A 26,712-nucleotide genomic window follows, 5' to 3' on the forward strand; every position below is an offset into this window, starting at 1 on the left:
TACAGGTTGCTTTCTAAAGCAAAATATTACGTTTCAGTAAGGCACACTCTAATTGATTGAGAGCTGCTGAACATGATTTTCTGCATAGGTATTTGATCAGATGTAGATAGAGGCGTGTACACCAGCAGCCATAAACTAATCACCAGGCAACCAGGGACTTTACATATATGAGATTTTAATCAGATTGGGTTGGAGCATAAAGCTCAGTGTCCAGTTTTGGAGCATCCTCACTCACACCACAAGCCTCATTAGTATCCTCATTGTAAATGCTTTTAGTTGGTCTCCATACATGTACAGTCATGTCACTAGAACCACTCACTAATACATTATTCTGCATATCAATGTCAGCAACTTCACCATCATGTTCAAGCAATGTGCAGATTGTTTCTGGATCATCATTGGGTTCATGGATCTAAGATAAAAGTATATTAAATTATTGTAAATGGGTGTCAATGGATTGATGAATTTGAGGTTACTACGAAGATACCTCAATATATGCATATGAAGACAGTACAGCTGGAGTATCGGCTGACAGGCAGCGGAGGTCGATGTGACTTCGTCTTGTTATTATACATCTTTTCCTTCCAAGGATACATCATGGGTATGGCGAAATCCAAAAAGTTTAGAACAGAATCAGTGAACTTCTTCGTGTGGAGCCCAGTCAAACCCTGGTGGCAGCCATGTTTGTTTTTATTATTAGAGGACGCTTAAGTACGTTATCATTCCATATTTGGAATACGAATTTCCTAATATAGTAGGATTAAAATACCACGTAAAATACCGTAAAATTACGGCACGCTGTAGCTTATGGCCATACGCTGACAGATGTATAATAATATCAAGTATTGAAAAGAAAAGATGGATAGTATACTAGATACATTAGATGACAGAGAGAGACAGTAATATTCATTGCATGTTTTTCAAACACTGGAGAGAAATAATAATTGAATAAGAAATAAAAGTTGTCAGTTCCCAATATTGAATGTCAATGTTTTCACTCCTAACTTTGTAAAGTGCTGTCCATTTGCCACAGAAATCGTATTCCATATTTGGGACTACATGTACGAGACGAGGCTGTGTGACCATATTCTATTACTGTGAAATACTATATTTTCTCTTAGAACTATCGTTATTTTCGCTGAAGAAATGATTCAGAGAAAATAAAATTCAGCGAATATATATTTTTTTTCTATATTTTACTTTCAACTCGTCAAAAATCAGTGAAAATAAATTTCATACGAAACACCCAAAAAGTCTTTTTAGCAAAAATTAATTCCAGCTAAAATAAAGTATTTTACAGTATCATGGCATAATGTCAATTTAACATAAAGTAGTTTATCTTACAGGATGACCTACCTTGACAGTCTTATCATAACTGCAAGTTACAAGACATCCCAAGTTATGGAGAATACCAGTTAACTTTCCAGTGTGCCCTACATCATAAGTCTGTAAAATACAGATTTAATAGCTTACTGTACAATATTTTATTTTTGCTATAGGAATAACAAGTAGAACAAGCCATGCATGGCACAGTCCCTGTTAGTTATCGAATTTAAGATATATAGTTTTGTTTTTGGTAATATAGCTGGAATATAAACATGTCAGGAATATGATTTTTTAACATTAAAATGATTGACATCTTGTATCTGATCGTCAATTGTCCATACCGAGAGATATTGTACTGAAACAGCATTAACTAAAACAATATCGGCCATTTTGAATACATCTATATATCTATAACCAATCTATAATAAATATATAAAATTTGAACATAATCAGCAGGGTTTTTTCTAGAAAAAAAACGCAAGAGGGAGCACTGGAATTCAGCGGCGCCACCAAGTGGGGGAGATAGGGCTATCCCTACCAGGGTGTGGAGTTTTTAATAAGTCTAAGTTAAAATGGAGCATTAGGGCCAAAATTACTATCAGACAGGTCACAGTTGTAGACATGGCCACATGTGATCCCTGGTCAATCAGAATTTTATGGTTGCCAGAGGATCTGCTCCCAGGGGTAAGGGGCGCATGGCTATGGCATCAGGGCGCTCTGCGCCTGTTCCTTTGTTTGAAAAAATCCCTTATCAGTCAAAGCATGTCAGAGATACGGCTCTAGAAGTGCATTCATTAAAACAAAATGGCCGTCAGTCAGCCATTTTGAATCTGATCTGAAAAATAAAATGACGTGCATCAGGAACCCATAACGTCTAATGTATGTACATGTTTGAACAAAATCAATCCATAAATGCCACAAATGCTTGATTTGTTATGACTTTTTAGCACAAAAAAGGCCCCATTTGGCTGTTTTGAATCAGATAGTCAAACCAATATATCTGTATGTCTATGTCATGATGTATAATGAATATATAAAATTTTAAACATAATCAGTCAAAGCATGGCAGAGATATGGAATGAGAACTGCATTTATTAAAACAATCGGCCATTTTAAATCCGATCTGAAAAATATAATGATGTGCATCAGGAACCCATAATGTCTAATGTATGTACCAAGATTATTATAAAATACATCCAGAAATTTGTTAGCACAAAATTGGCCACTATTTGGCCTTTTTGAATCAGAACATGTAACAAATTGATGTGCATATGTATAATAATAAGTATGATGTAAGTGTGAAGTTTGAATGTAATTGATCCAGGCATGTCTAAGATATAGGGATGGACACACAGAGGTCAATCCATAAGTACCTGTTTTCCGACTGCGTCCGAGCGGGGACTAATTAAAATCTAGTGACAATACATTGTAAGTAACACAACATACCACGACTCTGCAATCTGTGGCATTGCAGTGCATCATGGGAAATGTCATTTAAATGGTGACTATGTATACAAACGTTACTGTGTGTATTACAAGTACACTATTGTCTGCCCTTCAATGGACTTATTGTTGCTAACAGTTCGGATTACCACGTTGACTTTAATAAACTTATCATTGACTGTCATTTGAAAAACTTTAAAATAGAGTATGCTTAAATCTTGCTTAACTACCAAACTAATCTCATAACGATATTCAATATAATATATTCATTATTGTATATGACAGTAAAATAGAATACTTCATGCATTTTAATGGCCTAAAACAGTGATTTCACAGAGCACACAGACAAGACGCATTGTGCGATTTGCACACTGAAATCTGGTTGCCTCTTCTTATACACACCTAAAGCTTGAAGAATGCATTATATTATAACTGATATAGCATATTAAGAATGAAATCTCACCTTGACAATATCAAAGACTCCATCCCTGGCATCCATTAGATGTAATAAACCTGTTTTTTCACCAATCCATATTTGACCCTGGCACTCAGGATTATATGATATTGTCATTGGAAACTTCTCCATCTATTCAATAAATACATTCACTCACATTATTAGTGACAGTGAACACAAGTACATTGTATTAGTTATCCAAAACACAAAGCAGATAGACTTGTACCAGAAGAGAAAAAAACACAAGGCAGAAAGACCTGTACCAGATGAAGAGATGAAACACAAGGCAGATAGACCTGTACCAGAAGAGGAGAGGTACCAGAAGAGGAAAGAAACACATAACAGATAGACCTGTACCAGAACTACATTCACTCACATTATTAGTGACAGTGAACACAAGTACATTGTATTAGTTATCCAAAACACAAAGCAGATAGACCTGTACCAGAAGAGAAAAAAACACAAGGCAGAAAGACCTGTACCAGATGAAGAGATGAAACACAAGGCAGATAGACCTGTACCAGAAGAGGAGAGGTACCAGAAGAGGAAAGAAACACATAGCAGATAGACCAGTAGCAGAGAGAAGTACCAGAAGAGAGAAACACAAGGCAGATAGACCTGTAGCAGAAGAAGAGAGAAACACCTAGCAGATAGTCCTGTAGCAGGAGAGGAGAGGAAACATAAGGCAGATAAACCTGTAGCAGAGAGGAGAGGTACCAGAAGAAGAGAAAAACACAGGGCAGATAGACCTGCACCAGAAGAGGAGAGGAAACACAAGGCAGATAGACCTGCACCAGAAGAGGAGAGGAAACACAAGGCAGATAGACCTGTAGCAGAAGAGGAGAGGAAACACAAGACAGATAGACCTGTACCAGAAGAGGAGAGAAACACATAGCAGAAAGACCTGTAGCAAGAAAGGAGAGGAAATACAAGGCAGATAAACCTGTACCAGAAGAGGGGAGGTACCAGAAGAGGAGAGAAACACAGGGCAGATAGACCTGCACCAGAAGAGGAGAGGAAACACAAGGCAGATAGACTTGTAGCAGAAGAGAAGAGGAACACATAGCAGATAGACCTGTACCAGAAGAGGAGAGGAAACCTAAGACAGATATACCTGTACCAGAAGAGCAGAGGTACCAGAAGAAAAGAGAAACAAAGGGCAGAAAGACCTGCTCCAGAAGAAGAGAGGAAACACAAGGCAGATAGACCTGTAGCAGAAGAGGAGAAAAACACACATATCATATAGACCTGTAGCAGGAGAGGAGAGGATACATAAGGCAGATAGACCTGTAGCAGAGAGGAGAGGTACCAGAAGAAGAGATAAACACAAGGCAGATAGACCTGCACCAGAAGAGGAGAGGAAATACAAGGCAGATAGACCTGTAGCAGAAGAGGAGAGGAAACACAAGGCAGAAACCTGTAGCAGAAGAGGAGAGGAAACACCTAGCAGATAGACCTGTAGCCGGAGAGAAGAGGATACATGAGGCAGATAGACCTGTAGCAGAGAGGAGAGGTACCAGAAGAAGAGAGAAACACAAGGCAGTAGATCTGCACCAGAAGAGGAGAGGAAACACGAGGCAGATTGACCTGTAGCAGAAGAGGAGAGGAAACACAAGGCAGATAGACCTGTAGCAGAAGAGGAGAGGAGACACAAGGCAGATAGACCTGCACCAGAAGAGGAGATGAAACACAAGGCAGATAGACCTGTACCAGAAGAGGAGAGGAAATAAAAGGCAGATAGACCTGTAGCAGAAGAGGAGAGGAAACACAAGGCAGAAACCTGTAGCAGAAGAGGAGAGGAAACACCTAGCAGATAGACCTGTAGCCGGAGAGAAGAGGATACATGAGGCAGATAGACCTGTAGCAGAGTGGAGAGGTACCAGAAGAAGAGAGAAACACAAGGCAGTAGACCTGCACCAGAAGAGGAGAGGAAACACGAGGCAGATTGACCTGTAGCAGAAGAGGAGAGGAAACACAAGGCAGATAGACCTGTAGCAGAAGAGGAGAGGAGACACAAGGCAGATAGACCTGCACCAGAAGAGGAGAGGAAACACAAGGTAGATAGACCTTGTAGCAGAAGAAGAGAGGAAACACAAGGCAGGTAGACCTGTAGCAGAAGAGGAGAGAAACAACTAGCAGATAGACCTGTAGCAGGAGAGGAGAGGAAACATAAGGCAGATAGACCTGTAGCAGAGTGGAGAGGTACCAGAAGAAGAGAGAAACACAGGGCAGATAGACCTGCACCAGAAGAGGAGAGGAAACACAAGGCAGATAAACCTGTAGCAGAAGAGGAGAGGAAACACAAGGCAGATAAACCTGTAGCAGAAGAGGAGAGGAAACACAAGGCAGATAGACCTGTAGCAGAAGAGGAGAGGAAACACAAGACAGATAGACCTGCACCGAAGAGGAGAGAAACACAAGGCAGATAAACATGTACCAGAAGAGGGGAGGTACCAGAAGAGGAGAGAAACACAGGGCAGATAGACCTGCACCAGAAGAGGATAGGAAACACATGGCAGATAGACTTGTAGCAGAAGAGAAGAGGAACACATAGCAGATAGACCTGTACCAGAAGAGGAGAGGAAACACAAGACAGATAGACCTGTACCAGAAGAGCATAGGTACCAGAAGAAAAGCGAAACAAAGGGCAGATAGACCTGCTCCAGAAGAAGAGAGGAAACACAAGGCAGATAGACCTGTAGCAGAAGAGGAGAGAAATACACATAGCATATAGACCTGTAGCAGGAGAGGAGAGCATACATAAGGCAGATAGACCTGTAGCAGAGAGGAGAGGTACCAGAAGAAGAGATAAGCACAAGGCAGATAGACCTGCACCAGAAGAGGAGAGGAAACACAAGGCAGAGACCTGTAGCAGAAGAGGAGAGAAACACCTAGCAGATAACCCTGTAGCAGGAGAGAAGAGGATACATAAAGCAGATAGACCTGTAGCAGAGAGGAGAGGTACCAGAAGAAGAGAGAAACACAAGGCAGATAGACCTGCACCAGAAGGATGAGGAAACACAAGGCAGATAGACCTGTAGCAGAAGAGGAGAGAAACACCTAGCAGATAGACCTGTAGCAGGAGAGGAGAGGAAACATAAGGCAGATAGACCTGTAGCAGAGAGGAGAGGTACCAGAAGAAGAGAGAAACACAGGGCAGATAGACCTGTAGCAGAAGAGGAGAGGAAACACAAGGCAGATAGTCCTGTACCAGAAGAGGAGAGAAACACATAGCAGGAAGACCTGTAGCAGGAGAGGAGAGGAAACACAAGGCAGATAGACATGTACCAGAAGATGGAAGGTACCAGAAGAGGAGAGAAACACAGGGCAGATAGAATTGCACCAGAAGAGGAGAGGAGAGGAAACACATGGCAGATAGACCTGTAGCAGAAGAGAAGAGAAACACATAGCAGATAGACCTGTACCAGAAGAGGAGAAGAAACACAAGACAGATAGACCTGTACCAGAAGAGGAGAGGTACCAGAAGAGGAGAGAAACAAAGGGCAGATAGACCTGCACCAGAAGAGGAGAAATAACACAAGGCAGATAACCTGTAGCAGAAGAGGAGAGGAAACACAAGGCAGATAGAACTGTAGCAGAAGAGGACAGGAAACACAAGGCAGATAGACCTGTAGCAGAAGAAGAGAGAAACACATAGCAGATAGACCTGCACCAGAAGAGGAGAGGAAACACAAGGCAGATAGACCTGTAGCAGAAGAAGAGAGAAACACATAGCAGATAGACCTGCACCAGAAGAGGAGAGGAAACACAAAGCAGATAGTTCTGTAGCAGAAGAGGAAATAAACACAAGGCAGATACATGTACATGTAGACCTGCACCAGAGGAGGAGTGAGAAAGCAAATACACATGCACACTATTGATGTAAAATTTGCTGAATGTTATTTTCATATACATTGTATCAAGACACATACCTGTATTTTCTTGAAAATCTTGCCAGCTCTTCTATCAAAGATTACTACTGTCTTGTCTTCACTGCCAGAGACGATATTGTTGTCGTCGGCAACCAGACATAATACAGGTCTGGTGTGGTACTTGTAAAACTTTACCGGACCCCCATTTGCTGGGAATAAAGAGCATGTAGTGTATTCACTACACCCAAATTGTCGCTGATCACAGAAATGTAAGCACCTAAAACAAACATTATTCAATCTATTATCAAATGCTCGCATTAAAAGAAAAGTGTTCACTTACCTCTGGGATCATAAATGGTAACTCTCTTATCATAAGAACCAACTATGAGGGAGTGTTCTTTGAACGATGTACACAGATTGGCAGATTTACCACTATACATACAAATATACAAGTAAATTAGTGCATACATAATTTTCTGTTGTGAAGTGTATACAGTATTTGCTCTATGAGTAGAGCATACATAAATGTTTCTATGGACAGAATAAAAAATATTTTATTGATTCGGTACACAACGAATGAAATTTTTAGTTAATATATATTTTATTGGAGATGTAGAATTAATAGAGAAATTATGTCAATAAAACAAATATAAAGAGATAAATAACTTGCATTCCATTTTAAATTGTTTTAAAGGCCCATGTCAGAAAAATAGTGTAGTGTTAATTGTGTTTATTGTTTTTTTTAATTTTTTGTATTTTAGATTTTTCTTGGCTAAAATCTTAACACATTCACCATGTATGGCTATAATTATGATGTAAAATCACTGGTGTAATATTGAGTCACATCTATGTAATGGCCTAAATGCAATTATTTAATCAGAACCTGATAGGAGTCGTTCGCAATATTCATACTTGAAAGAAACTGATCTCCATCGTTAGGGACATATGTCAACATTTATTATATTGCTTTAATATTTGATCACAACTAGTAGCATCAATCATGAAATGGAAAGACCGCCCGATAATACTTATTTGTTGATAATCAGCTTGGAAATGCATGTAATGGGTGTATTATAAAAGATAACTTACCTAAAATTCTGAATTTCCACACCACCTGCTTGCATATCCCATAATTTCACTTTGCAGTCCCATGAAGCAGTGCATAGTGTGTTGTTGAATGATGTGACTGCCCACACCCAACCCTGTAAATAATCATTTCACATAGGCATTCATTCAAACAGACAGACAGAGCAGTTTCCCTGTTATTCCAATACAAATAGTGTACATGTTTTGATGTGTCCAAGTGATATAACTGTTTATGCACTGAACACAAATACACTTGCCCATGTAAATCTTTAAAATCCTTTGGGTGTCTAAAACCCCTGATCACTTTATTTATGAGAACATGTGAGGCTGCTGACAAAGAGATTTATGATACATTTTTGAAATCAAAGAGAACATAGAGGATATCAAAATACCCAGCTGCAGAATTTAAAAATATTAAATGGTGAATTATGCTGAGCATAATCTCCACAAATCTTTGTAAACTTAGAAGACTATATATTATCATAACAAGAACACGCCAAATATCTGCTCTAGAGGTCATACAGTGGTACAAACTCATGTTTCAATAATTATATCTTGCTTTCCAACCTTGATTGTTTCGATTTGTATAGCTGCGTCATTTTTTTAATCGAATTGACTGCGTAAAACTTCTCAGCTGTGCTGCAATGTCAGATATTACATATACAAAATAATGAGATATAATGATGTACATACTTTGTGATTCTCTAATGTCTTGACCTTCACTTTGCTGGTGGACTGTGATGGACTCCAATTATCCAATTTACGAAGATCCCAGATAGCAACACTGCGGTCTCGAGAACCTGACAAACATATGTCTCCATCCTAAAAAAAAAAAGAATGAAGTCTTATTCAATGGTATCTTTTTACCTGTATAAGTTGCACAGCATCAACAGCAGCAAAATAACTGAGATACAAATTATGTTTTCTTACCTGCATAAGGTGAACAGCATCAACAGAAGCAAAATAACTGAGATACAAATTATGTTTTCTTACCTGCATAAGGTGCACAGCATCAACAGAAGCAAAATAACTGAGATACAAATTATGTTTTCTTACCTGCATAAGGTGAACAGCATCAACAGAAGCAAAATAACTGAGATACAAATAATGTTTTCTTACCTGCATAAGGTGAACAGCATCAACAGAAGCAAAATAATTGAGATACAAATAATGTTTTCTTACCTGCATAATGTGCACAGCATCAACAGAAGCAAAATAACTGAGATACAAATTATGTTTTCTTACCTGCATAAGGTGCACAGCATCAACAGAAGCAAAATAACTGAGATACAAATAATGTTTTCTTACCTGCATAATGTGCACAGCATCAACAGAAGCAAAATAACTGAGATACAAATAATGTTTTCTTACCTGCATAAGGTGCACAGCATCAACAGCAGCAAAATAACTGAGATACAAATTATGTTTTCTTACCTGCATAAGGTGCACAGCATCAACAGAAGCAAAATAACTGAGATACAAATTATGTTTTCTTACCTGCATAAGGTGCACAGCATCAACAGAAGCAAAATAACTGAGATACAAATTATGTTTTCTTACCTGCATAAGGTGCACAGCATCAACAGAAGCAAAATAACTGAGATACAAATTATGTTTTCTTACCTGCATAAGGTGAACAGCATCAACAGAAGCAAAATAACTGAGATACAAATAATGTTTTCTTACCTGCATAAGGTGAACAGCATCAACAGAAGCAAAATAACTGAGATACAAATTATGTTTTCTTACCTGCATAAGGTGCACAGCATCAACAGAAGCAAAATAACTGAGATACAAATTATGTTTTCTTACCTGCATAAGGTGCACAGCATCAACAGAAGCAAAATAACTGAGATACAAATTATGTTTTCTTACCTGCATAAGGTGAACAGCATCAACAGAAGCAAAATAACTGAGATACAAATAATGTTTTCTTACCTGCATAAGGTGCACAGCATCAACAGAAGCAAAATAACTGAGATACAAATTATGTTTTCTTACCTGCATAAGGTGAACAGCATCAACAGAAGCAAAATAACTGAGATACAAATTATGTTTTCTTACCTGCAAAAGGTGAACAGCATCAACAGAAGCAAAATAACTGAGATACAAATTATGTTTTCTTACCTGCATAAGGTGAACAGCATCAACAGAAGCAAAATAACTGAGATACAAATTATGTTTTCTTACCTGCATAAGGTGCACAGCATCAACAGAAGCAAAGAATAATGTTTTCTTACCTGCATAATGTGCACAGCATCAACAGAAGCAAAATAACTGAGATACAAATTATGTTTTCTTACCTGCATAAGGTGAACAGCATCAACAGAAGCAAAATAACTGAGATACAAATAATGTTTTCTTACCTGCATAAGGTGCACAGCATCAACAGAAGCAAAATAACTGAGATACAAATTATGTTTTCTTACCTGCATAAGGTGAACAGCATCAACAGAAGCAAAATAACTGAGATACAAATAATGTTTTCTTACCTGCATAAGGTGCACAGCATCAACAGAAGCAAAATAACTGAGATACAAATTATGTTTTCTTACCTGCATAAGGTGCACAGCATCAACAGAAGCAAAATAACTGAGATACAAATAATGTTTTCTTACCTGCATAAGGTGAACAGCATCAACAGAAGCAAAATAACTGAGATACAAATTATGTTTTCTTACCTGCATAAGGTGCACAGCATCAACAGAAGCAAAATAACTGAGATACAAATTATGTTTTCTTACCTGCATAAGGTGAACAGCATCAACAGAAGCAAAATAACTGAGATACAAATAATGTTTTCTTACCTGCATAAGGTGAACAGCATCAACAGAAGCAAAATAAGTGAGATACAAATTATGTTTTCTTACCTGCATAAGGTGCACAGCATCAACAGAAGCAAAATAACTGAGATACAAATTATGTTTTCTTACCTGCATAAGGTGCACAGCATCAACAGAAGCAAAATAACTGAGATACAAATTATGTTTTCTTACCTGCATAAGGTGAACAGCATCAACAGAAGCAAAATAACTGAGATACAAATAATGTTTTCTTACCTGCATAAGGTGCACAGCATCAACAGAAGCAAAATAACTGAGATACAAATTATGTTTTCTTACCTGCATAAGGTGAACAGCATCAACAGAAGCAAAATAACTGAGATACAAATTATGTTTTCTTACCTGCAAAAGGTGAACAGCATCAACAGAAGCAAAATAACTGAGATACAAATTATGTTTTCTTACCTGCATAAGGTGAACAGCATCAACAGAAGCAAAATAACTGAGATACAAATTATGTTTTCTTACCTGCATAAGGTGCACAGCATCAACAGAAGCAAAGAATAATGTTTTCTTACCTGCATAATGTGCACAGCATCAACAGAAGCAAAATAACTGAGATACAAATTATGTTTTCTTACCTGCATAAGGTGAACAGCATCAACAGAAGCAAAATAACTGAGATACAAATAATGTTTTCTTACCTGCATAAGGTGCACAGCATCAACAGAAGCAAAATAACTGAGATACAAATTATGTTTTCTTACCTGCATAAGGTGAACAGCATCAACAGAAGCAAAATAACTGAGATACAAATAATGTTTTCTTACCTGCATAAGGTGCACAGCATCAACAGAAGCAAAATAACTGAGATACAAATTATGTTTTCTTACCTGCATAAGGTGCACAGCATCAACAGAAGCAAAATAATTGAGATACAAATTATGTTTTCTTACCTGCATAAGGTGCACAGCATCAACAGAAGCAAAATAACTGAGATACAAATTATGTTTTCTTACCTGCATAAGGTGAACAGCATCAACAGAAGCAAAATAACTGAGATACAAATAATGTTTTCTTACCTGCATAAGGTGAACAGCATCAACAGCAGCAAAATAACTGAGATACAAATTATGTTTTCTTACCTGCATAAGGTGCACAGCATCAACAGAAGCAAAATAACTGAGATACAAATTATGTTTTCTTACCTGCATAAGGTGAACAGCATCAACAGCAGCAAAATAACTGAGATACAAATTATGTTTTCTTACCTGCATAAGGTGCACAGCATCAACAGAAGCAAAATAACTGAGATACAAATTATGTTTTCTTACCTGCATAAGGTGAACAGCATCAACAGAAGCAAAATAACTGAGATACAAATAATGTTTTCTTACCTGCGTAAGGTGCACAGCATCAACAGCAGCAAAATAACTGAGATACAAATTATGTTTTCTTACCTGCATAAGGTGCACAGCATCAACAGAAGCAAAATAACTGAGATACAAATTATGTTTTCTTACCTGCATAAGGTGAACAGCATCAACAGAAGCAAAATAACTGAGATACAAATTATGTTTTCTTACCTGCATAAGGTGAACAGCATCAACAGAAGCAAAATAACTGAGATACAAATTATGTTTTCTTACCTGCATAAGGTGAACAGCATCAACAGAAGCAAAATAACTGAGATACAAATTATGTTTTCTTACCTGCGTAAGGTGCACAGCATCAACAGAAGCAAAATAACTGAGATACAAATTATGTTTTCTTACCTGCATAAGGTGCACAGCATCAACAGAAGCAAAATAACTGAGATACAAATTATGTTTTCTTACCTGCATAAGGTGCACAGCATCAACAGAAGCAAAATAACTGAGATACAAATTATGTTTTCTTACCTGCATAAGGTGAACAGCATCAACAGAAGCAAAATAACTGAGATACAAATAATGTTTTCTTACCTGCATAAGGTGCACAGCATCAACAGAAGCAAAATAACTGAGATACAAATTATGTTTTCTTACCTGCATAAGGTGAACAGCATCAACAGAAGCAAAATAACTGAGATACAAATTATGTTTTCTTACCTGCAAAAGGTGAACAGCATCAACAGAAGCAAAATAACTGAGATACAAATTATGTTTTCTTACCTGCATAAGGTGAACAGCATCAACAGAAGCAAAATAACTGAGATACAAATTATGTTTTCTTACCTGCATAAGGTGCACAGCATCAACAGAAGCAAAGAATAATGTTTTCTTACCTGCATAATGTGCACAGCATCAACAGAAGCAAAATAACTGAGATACAAATTATGTTTTCTTACCTGCATAAGGTGAACAGCATCAACAGAAGCAAAATAACTGAGATACAAATAATGTTTTCTTACCTGCATAAGGTGCACAGCATCAACAGAAGCAAAATAACTGAGATACAAATTATGTTTTCTTACCTGCATAAGGTGAACAGCATCAACAGAAGCAAAATAACTGAGATACAAATAATGTTTTCTTACCTGCATAAGGTGCACAGCATCAACAGAAGCAAAATAACTGAGATACAAATTATGTTTTCTTACCTGCATAAGGTGCACAGCATCAACAGAAGCAAAATAATTGAGATACAAATTATGTTTTCTTACCTGCATAAGGTGCACAGCATCAACAGAAGCAAAATAACTGAGATACAAATTATGTTTTCTTACCTGCATAAGGTGAACAGCATCAACAGAAGCAAAATAACTGAGATACAAATAATGTTTTCTTACCTGCATAAGGTGAACAGCATCAACAGCAGCAAAATAACTGAGATACAAATTATGTTTTCTTACCTGCATAAGGTGCACAGCATCAACAGAAGCAAAATAACTGAGATACAAATTATGTTTTCTTACCTGCATAAGGTGAACAGCATCAACAGCAGCAAAATAACTGAGATACAAATTATGTTTTCTTACCTGCATAAGGTGCACAGCATCAACAGAAGCAAAATAACTGAGATACAAATTATGTTTTCTTACCTGCATAAGGTGAACAGCATCAACAGAAGCAAAATAACTGAGATACAAATAATGTTTTCTTACCTGCGTAAGGTGCACAGCATCAACAGCAGCAAAATAACTGAGATACAAATTATGTTTTCTTACCTGCATAAGGTGCACAGCATCAACAGAAGCAAAATAACTGAGATACAAATTATGTTTTCTTACCTGCATAAGGTGAACAGCATCAACAGAAGCAAAATAACTGAGATACAAATTATGTTTTCTTACCTGCATAAGGTGAACAGCATCAACAGAAGCAAAATAACTGAGATACAAATTATGTTTTCTTACCTGCATAAGGTGAACAGCATCAACAGAAGCAAAATAACTGAGATACAAATTATGTTTTCTTACCTGCGTAAGGTGCACAGCATCAACAGAAGCAAAATAACTGAGATACAAATTATGTTTTCTTACCTGCATAAGGTGCACAGCATCAACAGAAGCAAAATAACTGAGATACAAATTATGTTTTCTTACCTGCATAAGATGCACAGCATCAACAGCAGCAAAATGACCAAGATTCAAACTAAAATGCTGCATTGCTGTTTCATGATTAGACCAGAAATTGTATTTTTCTTCTCTTTCAATGCAGACCTTCTTCCAATTAATTTCACTATCATCAACTGCAAAGGTATCAGAAATATCACATATACATAGCTACAGGCTATAACAGCTTAGAAAATATTGACATATGTGCACACCTTGATATACATTTTATTATTAGTTGATAACTATATCAATGTTTTACATCCCCTAAAACGTCTGTTTGACAGAGCAGTTTCCTATTATAATGACATTATGGTAATTTATTGTGCTATCTCAGCATCAATCAAGTCCTGAGTCAAGTCAAACACAGACATTAGTGAACAATAGTTACATCCATTAGTGAATAAAACTCAGCTCATGGCGGACTACTCTTCAAGTTTGAGCCATAACAAACCAGGGAAGGAAAGATGTTGACCCCCTTTTTGGTTGACCCCCTTCATAGGTCCACTGTACAACATATATTAAATTATTTGAAAAGTAAATATAAGTACTACTAAATTAATATATTAAAATAAAATAACAAGAAAAACTTGTCACCAAATTAAGATTTCATAGGCAAACATATATTATACTACCATGTGACCCACCAATAAACACTGATCAACACTGATTACACTATGGGTTAAACTATTTTATTTAATTTAATATTACAAAGCAATAATTAAATTCAAATAGAAATAATTATTATTATATTATTATTTGCTCATTACTGAATATTAATTAATGACTGTCATTCTCCTTGTCCAGCAAAACAACAGTTGGACACAAATCTCCAGGCATGTGTTGATTGACACGTTCCATCTATACAATAGATGGATATCAATGCAAGTCACACATGTAGTACATGTACAAGTTTATTTTTGAAACACACATGTAGCCACGTAGTCAAGAATATATCCCTAGTTTGAATCTCAATGAATACATTGATGTTTTGACTTGACAAGTTGTTTGACAGCTAGCAAAAAGATTGTGCGACGCGCGCCGTCGACGGCATCTTTTTTATGATGTTTTGAACACTTAGTCAATTGGAGCAGTGAAAGTATGTGACCTTCAAAAACCTAAATTCAGACATCGTCATGTACTGTAAACTTGTTTTTTTGGTCTCAAAACAGATTTGAGAACTGATTAACTAGTATAACTAATAGTAACTTGACATAGGCAATAAAATTGATTACCTGGTATAACTGGATACTGCTTGCAACACTTCCTACTACTACGTATCTTCCATGTAACATCTTGTGATAACAGTTGATGAAATGCTTTACAGACAACACTGACGGTGTTCAGTAGAAATCTTGCATCTATGTACGAACATATCTTTTGTATGATTTCCGGAGGTAACAAAAGTAAATGTGAGACATGGCCACCATCGGGCAGACTGTCCTTTGAATCATGTTGACAGGGTATGTCAGAGCTGCTAGAAGATGAATTGGGTGTAAATGATGGCGTAGAATTGTTCGATTCTGGGTTGACATCGCACATTTCTGAATCTGATGACTGTGGTGGCTTCATCTTTGATATGTTTTCAGTGGGTTCCTTGAAAATAATGTGAAATGTAAAATTGTAATTTCGTAATTCGTGTACATCAAGATATATTGAAAAGAAATTATTATTACATGTATGCATAACTTTATCATCAGGAATTAACTTTATACAATTGCACATGGTGTACATAATAATATTAATATTTCATTACCGGTACTATGTTTTGAATACTGAGTTGTTCAATAACAATCTAACAATCTCTTCCTAATTATTAAAATTCAGTAACAAAAATCAATGAAACTGCCATGTCTGGGCGAGTCTAACATTTACCTTTAAGCAGGAGAATTAGATTAGCAAATTCAGCCTTAGATGTTTATTTAATCATTTTCATGTGAACATGTACATGCATATGTATTCTGGTAGGTGTGACCACCTGTAAGCTATTATCAGTTACTGTAAAATACTTTATTTTTGCTGGAATTAATTTTTGCTATAAAGGCTTTTTGGGTGTTTTGTGATAACAGTCCTCGTCCAAGAAAAAAACAACTAGGTTTAAACTTAAACCTGGCGCAACACATTTGAAAGAAATAGATTCTGGACCAGCCCATGATCACAGAGGCGGATTTCAGAAGAGAGAAACATCAGGCAAGTGATTCAAATGATTTGACTTTTTTGCGATCCTGATTATCGTTTTATAGAGACCATTTACCATACCCAGGGGCCTGAACATGGAAAATCGTGAAAATTAGGGGGTGGGCTTATACTCGAGGACCACCTCAGAGAAGATAATTTTTTGGTGGGTTCAAAATGGTCACCATCTTTCCAGCCACAAAAAATTATCCAAATTACATTTTTCATTCACAGCGCCGGTCTCGGAGAAATATTACATCTTTTTGATTTCCACGACACTTTTTACAATGAAGAAACAAACATGTTCATAAAAATACACACATTTTATTACAATACGGTTTACATACTGTCTGAATTTAGGCGAGGGTTCTCCGAACCCGCCTATTCACATAGTTCATACCCACCATAGACTCCGGTCAGTCAAAATGACTATTTTGAACTGTAGGCATTAATCAGCGATTCTGCCAGTGATGGAGAGATCGAATCCAGGTCAGGGGAAGCCCCATGACCTCAAGATTCTTTTACCCCTTACGTCACGAACCCACGTGACCGAGGCCACCTGGCAGCGCCACAGGTAGCCGTCCATCACTCTGGTTCCTTTCTCTCCACGTCGAGGACTTAGACCAATGCGACGGAAAGAGTGGGGAGGTTGGGGGGGACCCGGAGTCTATGGTGGGTATGAACTACGTGAATAGGCGGGTTCAGAGAACCCTCGCCTAAATTCACTACGTTCAATTACCCACCATAGACTCCGGTCAGTCAAAATGACTATTTTGAACTGTAGGCAGAGTCAGACACCGATAGGTGGCGGGTTTTTCCGAGCAAACAGAAAAAAAGGAGAACAATGAAAGACTTTTCCCCAGTCCGGGATGAAAACAAACCCAAAAACCTAAGTTAAGACCCAAGAAGGGTGGTGTCTTACCTTGCCTGTGCTGTCCCCAAAGCAAGAAGCCAATGCTGCTGTGGTGACAGGGTTTGGTGTGCCCGAGAAAGCTAGACCCAAGCCGAATTCAGGGGTGATAACTTGAAATAGGGCCGAAACAGTTCGCATGAGGGCGTAGGTCGACAGAAGCAAAACCTGGGAGCTTCCAAGAAGTGCTAGTGGAACAGACAATCTGCCCACAAAAATGCCGAGACTGACTTATCGCCTATGCGCAGAGGCCCCTGCGGTCGTTCGGGCTGGGTCAGCAAACAAGGCCTGACCCGCTACGACAGGGCCTAACCTGAAGAGACCCTGCTCAATAGATTGGGTGTCTCTTAGGTAGTAGTTGATGAAGACGTTCTGCGTTCTCCAGAAGCCTGCCCTCAGAATGTGTTTGAGGGGGGCACCTGACGCTAGCGCTAGTGAGTTAGCAATCGCACGGACCTCTTGTTCTCGTACTTGGTGTCTCTGCAAGGTCTGTGTTGAGGAGGATAGTGTATTATAGACCTCCAGTACAGTCGCAGTAATCCACCTGGATACGGAAGTCGGGGAAACCGGCTTATCCTGTTTGCCAGGGCCATAACACAAAAACATGTGTTTGGTTCCCAGTCTAGAAAACCTGGTACGGTTCTCGTAGCAACTCAGCACTTGGACCGGGCAGAGAAGCAATTCCTCCTGATCCTCCGGCCTGACAATATTTGCCAGCCAGGGGATGACGATCGGTTGAGGATCGTGTCCTGGGATTTGGTTCTTGGCGAGACACCCGATTCGTGTCTTTAGTACAACTTGATCGTCCATAAAAGCGGCACAACCGTCCGCGAAAGACAGTGCACGCCTAGCTCTGACTAGCGCCTACCTGAGGCGAGGGCCAGTAGGAAGACTATTTTCCACGTCAAAAATTTGAGTGGTGCTGATTGGAGAGGCTCAAAGGGCGGTCTGCTTAGAGCAGACAACACAGCCGACTAGTCCCAGTTGGGCGGCTCCCTTGTATGGGGTCTTGGCGTCTGGAAAGCAGTAAATAGTCTCCTAATAACAGGACAATCGGCTAGTGTTGTTCCCGTACATTCTGAGTGGTGGGGGACAAGACCGACCTGTAGCCAACGCTCGCTGCGTAGGACAAACCCACTTCGTCAAACAGGTGGACGAAGGAGCCTGCCACCTGGCCAATAGAGGGATGGTATGGATCAATCTCCCTTCCGCTACACCAATCAGTGTATGCTTGCAGCCTAGAAATGTAGGCCGCGTAGGTGGAATCCCTGTTCGCCCTGTTCGGAAGCACTGCTGGCGCTTCGACTAGCATTCCCAACAGAAGTGGAAACTAGGCCTTGCTTGGCCAATTGGGTGCAACCCATGATAATATGCGGGTGTGCACCTGTCGAAGTTTTCTCCGGTGCCCGGTGAACTAGCGGGAAGGGAGGAAAGGCGTACACAACTAAGTGGGTCCACAGGGGCTAGCAAAGCGACCCTGGCCCAGGCTCCTGGAGTCAGCAGGAGTGTTACGTACGTCGGGAGCTTGGCGTTCCGGGGTGCGGCAAAACGGTCCAACTTTGGACCGTCCCACAGCCGAAACAGCCTGGAGGTTACCCACTGGGGTATCAGCCACTCAGTGTTCTGGAGACGGAGCCGCCCTGAAAAGGGCATTGCCAGACTGTTCCTCACCCCTAGAAGGTGGTGTGCGGTTAGCTCCACATTGTATTCCAGGCACCAAAGGAGGATTTTGCTCCGCTAGGACTGACAACGATGGGGAATGCGTCCCCCCTCCTTCTTGAAGGAGAGTACCGCTGCATTGCCTGTGCGGAGCAGGACTCTGTGGTCTCGAACTACGAGTAGAAAGCGTGGTAGTGCTAAGTACACTGCTCTCAGTTCGAGCCGGTTGATATGGTAGTCCCGAAACTAATGCGGGAGCCATATCCTTGGGCTTGTTGGCCCAATAGATGCGCTCCCCAACCCTGGGGGGAGGTATCTGTTACCAGAGTCATACCTGTGGCGAGCGGGCCCAAGGGACTCCCCTGTCCGAGGTTGCAAGATTTGTAGTGATGACCACCAGGACAGGGCTTCCTTCACTTGAGATCGAAACCCGCCTATCTAGTTCCCATAGGAGAGCTTGGCGTTATAACAAGCGTTATACCGGGCGGCTGCGTAGTGCGGCCTAGGGAACGACCCTTCGAACCGAGGTCATCATTTCGATGATCCGTATTAGTTCACAGAGGGACACCAAGGGAACGCTGACTAGGCATTCGGCTAGGCTGCTTAACGCTAAGCAATACGCTTGAAATAGCTAAGCCAAGCTTACCTCTGTGTCAAAACTCCATGCCCTGGGACACCAACTGCGTGTTGGGTCGAGGTGGGACTTGTCGATTTACTAACGAGCCCAACTGGTGAAGTTTGGCTATTACCCCTTGCCCGGGTTGTTGGTAACCGGAAGTCTGGGTACGGATTGAGGTGTACAGACATCTGGTGAAGCAGCAGCACTACCTGTTTCATCACTTTGGTGAACACGTAGGGTGCTGTGCCTAACCCGAACGGGGGGCACCCGAAATTTGAATACTTGGCCTAGCTGGGCGATTCGAAAGAGATGGCAACTCGCTGCGTGCATCGGTACGTGCAGGTAGGCCCCGCTTAAGTCTAGCAGGGCTAGCCAGTCAAAACTGTGGATGGAGAGAAGAACCCTGAATGGTGTTTCCATGTGGAACCGATCGAGGAGCACGTACTGATTCAGTCTGCCTAGGTTCAAAACTGAACGCCTGCCACTTGTAGATTTGGTAATACGAACACATTTGGGTAGAAGCCTGGCCTTAGTTCCGGCTGATGTACCCTGTGTATGGCGTCTTTCCCCAGCAAACTGCTACTTCCTGTCTGATTGCTTCCACCTTGCGGGAGTCCCCTGGCAGTACCCAACATGGGAGACTCTGACGGGGGGAAATGGAGATTTCAGCGGTATCCCTAAACGGATGTCACCACCTGGGAAGGTCCAGGGGTCGGTCACCCGCCGTCTCCAAACCGGACTACACCGGCGCAATCTGTGCGACAGGGATATGTGGCCATGTGTTTGGCAGTTGCGAGGAGAGGTGCTCCCTTCCCCCATGAGGTGAGTTCCCCAAGGCCTGAAGTAGTCACTAAGTTGTGACCTGGCCATTCACCGAACACGTGCATGTCTCCCCCGGTTGCAGAGGTGAGCGTCAAACATGCCTCCCCTGCTGCCGGGTAGACGTCTGCCCAGGGAGGGTGAGGAGCCACCACCTGGCTCTTACCTCCCTGGGGGCACGCCACTACCCTCCCCTCCCATGGAAGGGTATAAGCGCTTGTCTCCTGGCTGACTCTGGCTAGCGGACGATGCCCTAGGGCATTGTGTTTTCTGTGCTTGGGGTGCCCTCCGTTTGCCCATGGCAGGACCAACTGGCTAGCGGATTCGATCTGAACCCTCTGGTTCATTGCACTCCGAAGCTCAGAGACTGTACCCACCATTCCCTGAACAAAGAGGGTGGAGGATGTCCAGTCTGCGTCACTGAGGTGGCGACGTACAGGGCTCAACTTGTCGGCGAAAACACGTGCGTCTAAGGCCGCGTCTCGTAGCACGGTAGTGGCCCTGGCCAAGAGAGCCAGGCGACACTAGGGGGTGTCGTATGTAGTTGTGCGGTGGCCCACCAGTAAAAATGTCGCCTGGTCTAGGAGGCTGGTGCGTTCTGCCTCCAAGGTCTCCAGAGTGCTGGTCACGCATAATAATGTGCTCAAGCAACTCTGCCCTCAGGGCTGGATGGGTCGTCTTCAATTGGCAAAGACACCCATGGAACGCGGCTATCCCCCTTTGCCCGGTTTGCTAAATTTGTGGTACCGGGGTCTGGGGAAGGAGCCTTGGAATCCGGTTGGGGGCGTTTTGGTCTCATCCCACGCTATGGGGTCTGATCCCGAAACCACACCGACCGGGTAGCGTTTGGTCCAGTGGGAAGTGTTGCCTAATGTTATCCCCACCCAGGGGCCTTAAGCATTACATCCTCCGCGGCTGACCAACGCCGCCCATCAACACTGTGTGCGTGCTCTGCGCCCCACTCCGCACTCAGGCGGACAGGGAGAGACTTGCCGACGGGGTTGCTTTGGATACCGACGCCTGTGATCCCATAAGCGTTGAAGCAACCTTAGGTGGTCGCTTTAGGATCAAGGGTGGGGGTATATACATCGTATCACTGGGATCGATGATACTCCGCCTCACCCCAAAAGCGTGGCTCACCGAGTCATACAGAATGAAGACTCTGAGGAACCGCCCGGAGTACCGGCTGTATCCGACGCGAGCGAACTGCGTCTCCTTTCACTTTAAATATGTGAGAGGGAGCGTGTTCGACTGTGCGTCTCATGACAGGGTCGGCTCCCTCTGGGGACGCCCGTGGGTCGGTAAGAAAGGAGTCAAAACCCACAGCGGGGACCAGACAGAAGGAAAAATTCGTTACCGTTGTACCGTTACCGCGTGACGAACCCTAGCTGGCTGAAAGTAGGGGGGGTCAACGTGTGCCCTGCCCTGAAAGCCCTGCCCCAAGATCGGAGACTTGGCTGCCAGCACCCCGTTGGCATTCAGTGCCCGAGGATCCAGAAAAGGACCGGTGCAATTAGCCTGAGCCTCGGCCACCCCCCCAAAATAGTGGGAGAGCCGTGCCTGGGAACGGGGGTTCCCCGGAAGAGATGTGTTTGAATGCAAACATGCTTTCGTGTCTCTTCCTGCTTGCCCACCGAGGGGACACAATGGAGACAGCTCGCTCCGACTGCGTCTGATCTACCCGGCCTGCCAGAGACGCAATTGCCCTGACAGTCCTTTGACCAAAGCCCTCAACTCGGAGGCAAACCCGACGTCGTGTGAGGAAGGGTCCACAAAGAGACCCGCAACGGGCCCCATAGGAAGAAAGCCTCCAGGGGCACAGCCTCGCTGCAGCCGGTAAAATCGGGTAAAACACCGCCTGAAAAAACAGACTGTGAGAATGCCCTCCGATCAGCGGGGGAGACCGAGAAAAATATCGGTACCTCCGCAGTCGGGCCTCTTACTCAACGTCCCATTACATGAAGTGCCGGTAGCCGAGCGTGAGGACTTTCCACTCATGCAAAACATGCAACTCACTTTAACCGAATTGTTTACTGGACGCGCGACCTTACTGTGACGCGAACAGTCTGAGCGATTTTGATGGCTCTGAAAGAAAATCTCAGGCCTCAGAACTCCAGTGAAAAAAACACGCTTCCACGCAAAAACCCCGAAACCCGCACGTAGCTACGACAAAGTATCTCGGATGCGGGTTCTATGCTGGTAAATTCTGAATATAACCACTGCACGGTCGACTCAAAACACGAGGAGACCGGAAAGAAAACGGCAGCGAGCCCTGGTGCTGTCATTACATCTATATATTGCTAAATACATTGAAAATAAAAGACGACATGCATGAGGGAAACGAATTACAGTTGTAAAAGGTGCCGCCACGAAAACCAACTGATTGCGTAGTGGCGCCGGATTTTAATTTCTCTGTTGTGAAAAATACTACACACAAAAGGGAAAACGACACAAGGGTAAAAATGACAAGGAAAACTTATCCTACCAGCTACAATGTCAGATGCCGTGCAGCGGCAACATTCCAAGCTATAAATCCGGACAGGAAAAAAAAAAGCAGGCGATCCAGCAGAGCTCGCGAGATTTCATCTCCACTCGAGGCGGAGAGAAATTAAGAGTGATGGACGGCTGCCTGTGGCGCTGCCAGGTGGCCTCGGTCACATGGGTTCGTGACGTAAGGGGTAAAAGAATCTTGAGGTCATGGGGCTTCCCCTGACCTAGATTCTATCTCTTCGTCACCGGCAGAATCACTGATTAATGCCTACAGTTCAAAATAGTCATTTTGACTGATCGGAGTCTATGGAGGGTAATTGAACTTAGTGAATTTACAGTGCAAAAATAGGTAGGGTCTGTGGGAAAACAGTCAAAAGGCAACATCTTTATCATTATCTTCATTGTGGAATGTTTTCGATCATAGCAAACTCTCGAGACAAAGCAATTTCCGCCATGGTGTTTTTCTGGTTCATGATTGGACCTGAGTAACTTCCTTTGACCTAACAGGTCACATCTTTCGTTAACCAATCAAAATGCTGTGTCATACAAACGAAGTTTTCCGATTATTGACGAAGTAATTTTTTCAATGCAATGCTGGAGTGAATTACCGCGATGTTAAAATGCGATCTGATTTCGACAAAAAATACATAAAAATTAATAATATTTATGTATCATTGGATAATTTTAGGCATAATTTTTTTTCCCTAAAAGCTGTTGATTCTCAAACTGAGTGTAGAGGAAGTATTTAAACCTTTCACGATCACCAACAAGTCGTGTCGAAGAATAGTTCACACCCCAATCACCACAGTCTCAATGGACATGATTTTTGGGAAAAGTAAAACAATGTTCAATGACCAGGTTTCACGACTTGACGATCATATTTTGACGTTTCGAAAAACTACTACTCAAAAGAAATATGGATTACTTCAATATTGCAACATCGGGGTTCATCTTGAGTAAATAACAGAATAGAAAAGGTGCGAACCATGTTCCATGCATTCGCCCGCCATGCACTGTGAAATTAATGTGAGTTTTCTCGTAAAGCAGGAACCAAACTATCGTACCATTCATGAAATACACTTTTTACATGCATATTTTAATGAATGTCGTCGATACCCGGTAAAAACACCCTGGGCTTATACAACTAATTAAATGTCTAAAAACAGAGGGGTGGGCTTATACTCGAGGAGGGGCTTATGCTCAGGGAAGTACGGTAGTCTGTGTCATGTAAAAGGTAGCAATAATTTTGATAGTGACACGAAAACGAAGCGTCGGACAAACAGGAAATTACGTAGCCCTTACACACTGCTAATTGTTCTCAGTTTCGCAGGCTAAAAGTTTCTGAATTGTTCGGTCATTGGTGTATAATGTTGAATTCACGCCTCTGTTACCTTTACTTGCAGCTAGATCTGCGTAATAATTTATGGAATAAGAATCAGGGCTTGGGCTGTCAATGTGTTTCCACCAAATAAATTTTTAATATGAAATCATAATCCGAATTTATCTGTATGTGTGTTGCTCTCGATTATTTTTGTTATCCAATTAAACAACAACTTTAACGCACTTGTTCTCGTCGTGACCCGACGTGTTCACCCATTTCAACAAAATGTCAATTTATTTCCACGCGGCTGTCATTTATTTAGTAACTGCGATTTGTCGAATTATTTCTCTATTTATTGAAATAAAACAGTGTAGTGACATGCCTAGTAAACTGCTAAATAACGAGACAATTCAGGCGTCGAATTCGATTTTGTCAAGTGCGGGGTCCAGCGACATTGTACAAACGTGCACCGGTGACGGTGACGATCAGCTACACCAGAACAGACATATTTTGCATTTACCTCAACCTCATGCAACCAACTTGATACTATGTGTTCATTATGATTCATTCTTCCTCGACGAACAAGTACATAAGTGACAATTTAGTCAAAGACGAGAAAACTGTACAAGAAATTTGCCTTATTTACACGTATGGGAAATGCAAGCTGCCCAGCGAGTTCTCCTTCTGACGCCACAAGGGGAATTTGTGTATGCAAATAAGAAGCTAATGAGGAGCCTCGTTTTAAAATACACAAAAATAAAGTTGCCGCAGACTGAGTTTAAAACGCTTTTTTCACTTAAAAAAATAATTTATGCTTAGAAACATAAAAATTAATAATATTTATGTATCATTGGATAATTTTAGGCGTGAAAATAGCACAAGCACTTTAATTAATTGATAAGCAATACTGCTTGATGTATAGCAATGTTGTTTGCAAAACAGCAATGTAAATTGCAACATTGCCCAGCAGATTAGTCGCATGATGACAGTAAAGCAAGAAAAATTATTCCACCAAAATTACAGTGATTATTTTGGTTCAAATAAGAATGAGGTTTGCGTTATTGTTTTTCATTACTTTTGAGGGATACTGTTCATAAATATACAGAATATACTACATGATATATTAAGGAAATTCTGTGACAATTATGTTGTGGAGTTCAAAGTTTTTAGTCAAAATAACATTGAAATGTACGTCATTGTCTGACCATTTGATGATATCATGGCATTCGAGAAGACAAAAATTGTATTAGAAAAATCACACCCAGAACAAGATAAAAACATAAAATGTGTAAATGTGATATTATTTTAGCAAGCGAAAAATATGATATAATAAAATTAGATACCATGGCCTAACTTTCCCACTCTTTTAATTTTTACTGAAAATGCTTATCCCTTACACAAACATACCCACTACTGTAACTGACCTTCAACTACAAACAAAGCCTCCTAACTCTCAGTGAGTTTCTATTGTTTACAAATCCAGCTTAATTTGGGAGATAACTATTCATATTCTGCCGTGCATTTAATTTACCCATCCACAATCTCAACATTTGATTGTTTACCAGGGTCAGCGAATGGTACTTCACAGATTTGCAAAGTGCAAATATAACTTTAAAGCTTCAACGTGGAAGGGTCACGCAAGAACTTGAAGAAGGAAGAAAGAAATCATTATGGACTTTCCTTTTATTTTCCCTTTCTTACCTGAACATGTGTATACTGACATGTGGCAAACTTTGTGCTGTATCAGCGTGACACTACGGTTTGTAGCGATTCTGGAATGTCATCGCCTAAGTGTGCACAACCTAAATTTATAATATGACACGAGCAGTTCACAATTCATCTCATTGAACCATGAGTCATCACAAAGAATCATAACAATAAAGTACGCCACCACATGATCAGTGTTTGGATCACAGCAGACCAAGTTTCAACGAGCAATAATAACTTCATTATGTGTGTGAACAAAAGCAATAGGTTATCTACTAGGTCATTTCCGGTGTCCGCGAAACGTTCAACATTCAAACAACTGTTTCACAAAAAATAATTCAGATTAATTTGGTTCACAGTAAAACAGTATTTGAACTCACCGCTGCGCCATTTTCCTTATTATAATACGAATATGTTGATAAAACCGCGTTGTTGATTGGCTATCACGATCAGGTTAATTTAAAGACGTATTCTCGACTTTTTTTTACATAAAACGGAGATGAAAATATTTAA

At 40.9% G+C, this 26,712-nt stretch overlaps 1 protein-coding gene across 1 annotated transcript; it reads right to left on the minus strand.

Moving 5' to 3' along the window:
• Positions 1 to 155: 155 nt before the first annotated feature.
• LOC144348387 (F-box/WD repeat-containing protein 9-like) lies at positions 156 to 26,613 on the minus strand. The gene is made up of 10 exons (XM_085503567.1): positions 26,580 to 26,613; positions 15,735 to 16,095; positions 14,491 to 14,636; positions 8,875 to 9,003; positions 8,185 to 8,297; positions 7,436 to 7,527; positions 7,156 to 7,304; positions 3,233 to 3,355; positions 1,357 to 1,446; positions 156 to 412 (listed from the first exon to the last, which is right to left on the minus strand). The coding sequence occupies exons 2-10, from the start codon at positions 16,069 to 16,071 to the stop codon at positions 176 to 178; spliced, it is 1,416 nt and encodes a 471-aa protein (XP_085359693.1). The 5' UTR covers positions 16,072 to 16,095; positions 26,580 to 26,613; the 3' UTR covers positions 156 to 175.
• Between the last annotated feature and the right edge of the window lie 99 nt (positions 26,614 to 26,712).

The sequence above is a fragment of the Saccoglossus kowalevskii genome, chromosome 9 (assembly GCF_978046115.1).
Source record: "Saccoglossus kowalevskii chromosome 9, keSacKowa6.1, whole genome shotgun sequence".
Lineage (NCBI taxonomy): Eukaryota > Metazoa > Hemichordata > Enteropneusta > Harrimaniidae > Saccoglossus > Saccoglossus kowalevskii.

Coding starts and splice junctions, on each gene's coding strand:
- LOC144348387 (XM_085503567.1), bottom strand. CDS start 16,071: ATGAAGCCACCACAGTCATCAGATTCAGAAATGTGCGATGTCAACCCA. Junction 8,298..8,874: donor AGACATTAGAGAATCACAAA/GTATGTACATCA, acceptor GATTATTTACAG/GGTTGGGTGTGGGCAGTCAC. Junction 1,447..3,232: donor GAGTCTTTGATATTGTCAAG/GTGAGATTTCAT, acceptor TGTATTTTACAG/ACTTATGATGTAGGGCACAC.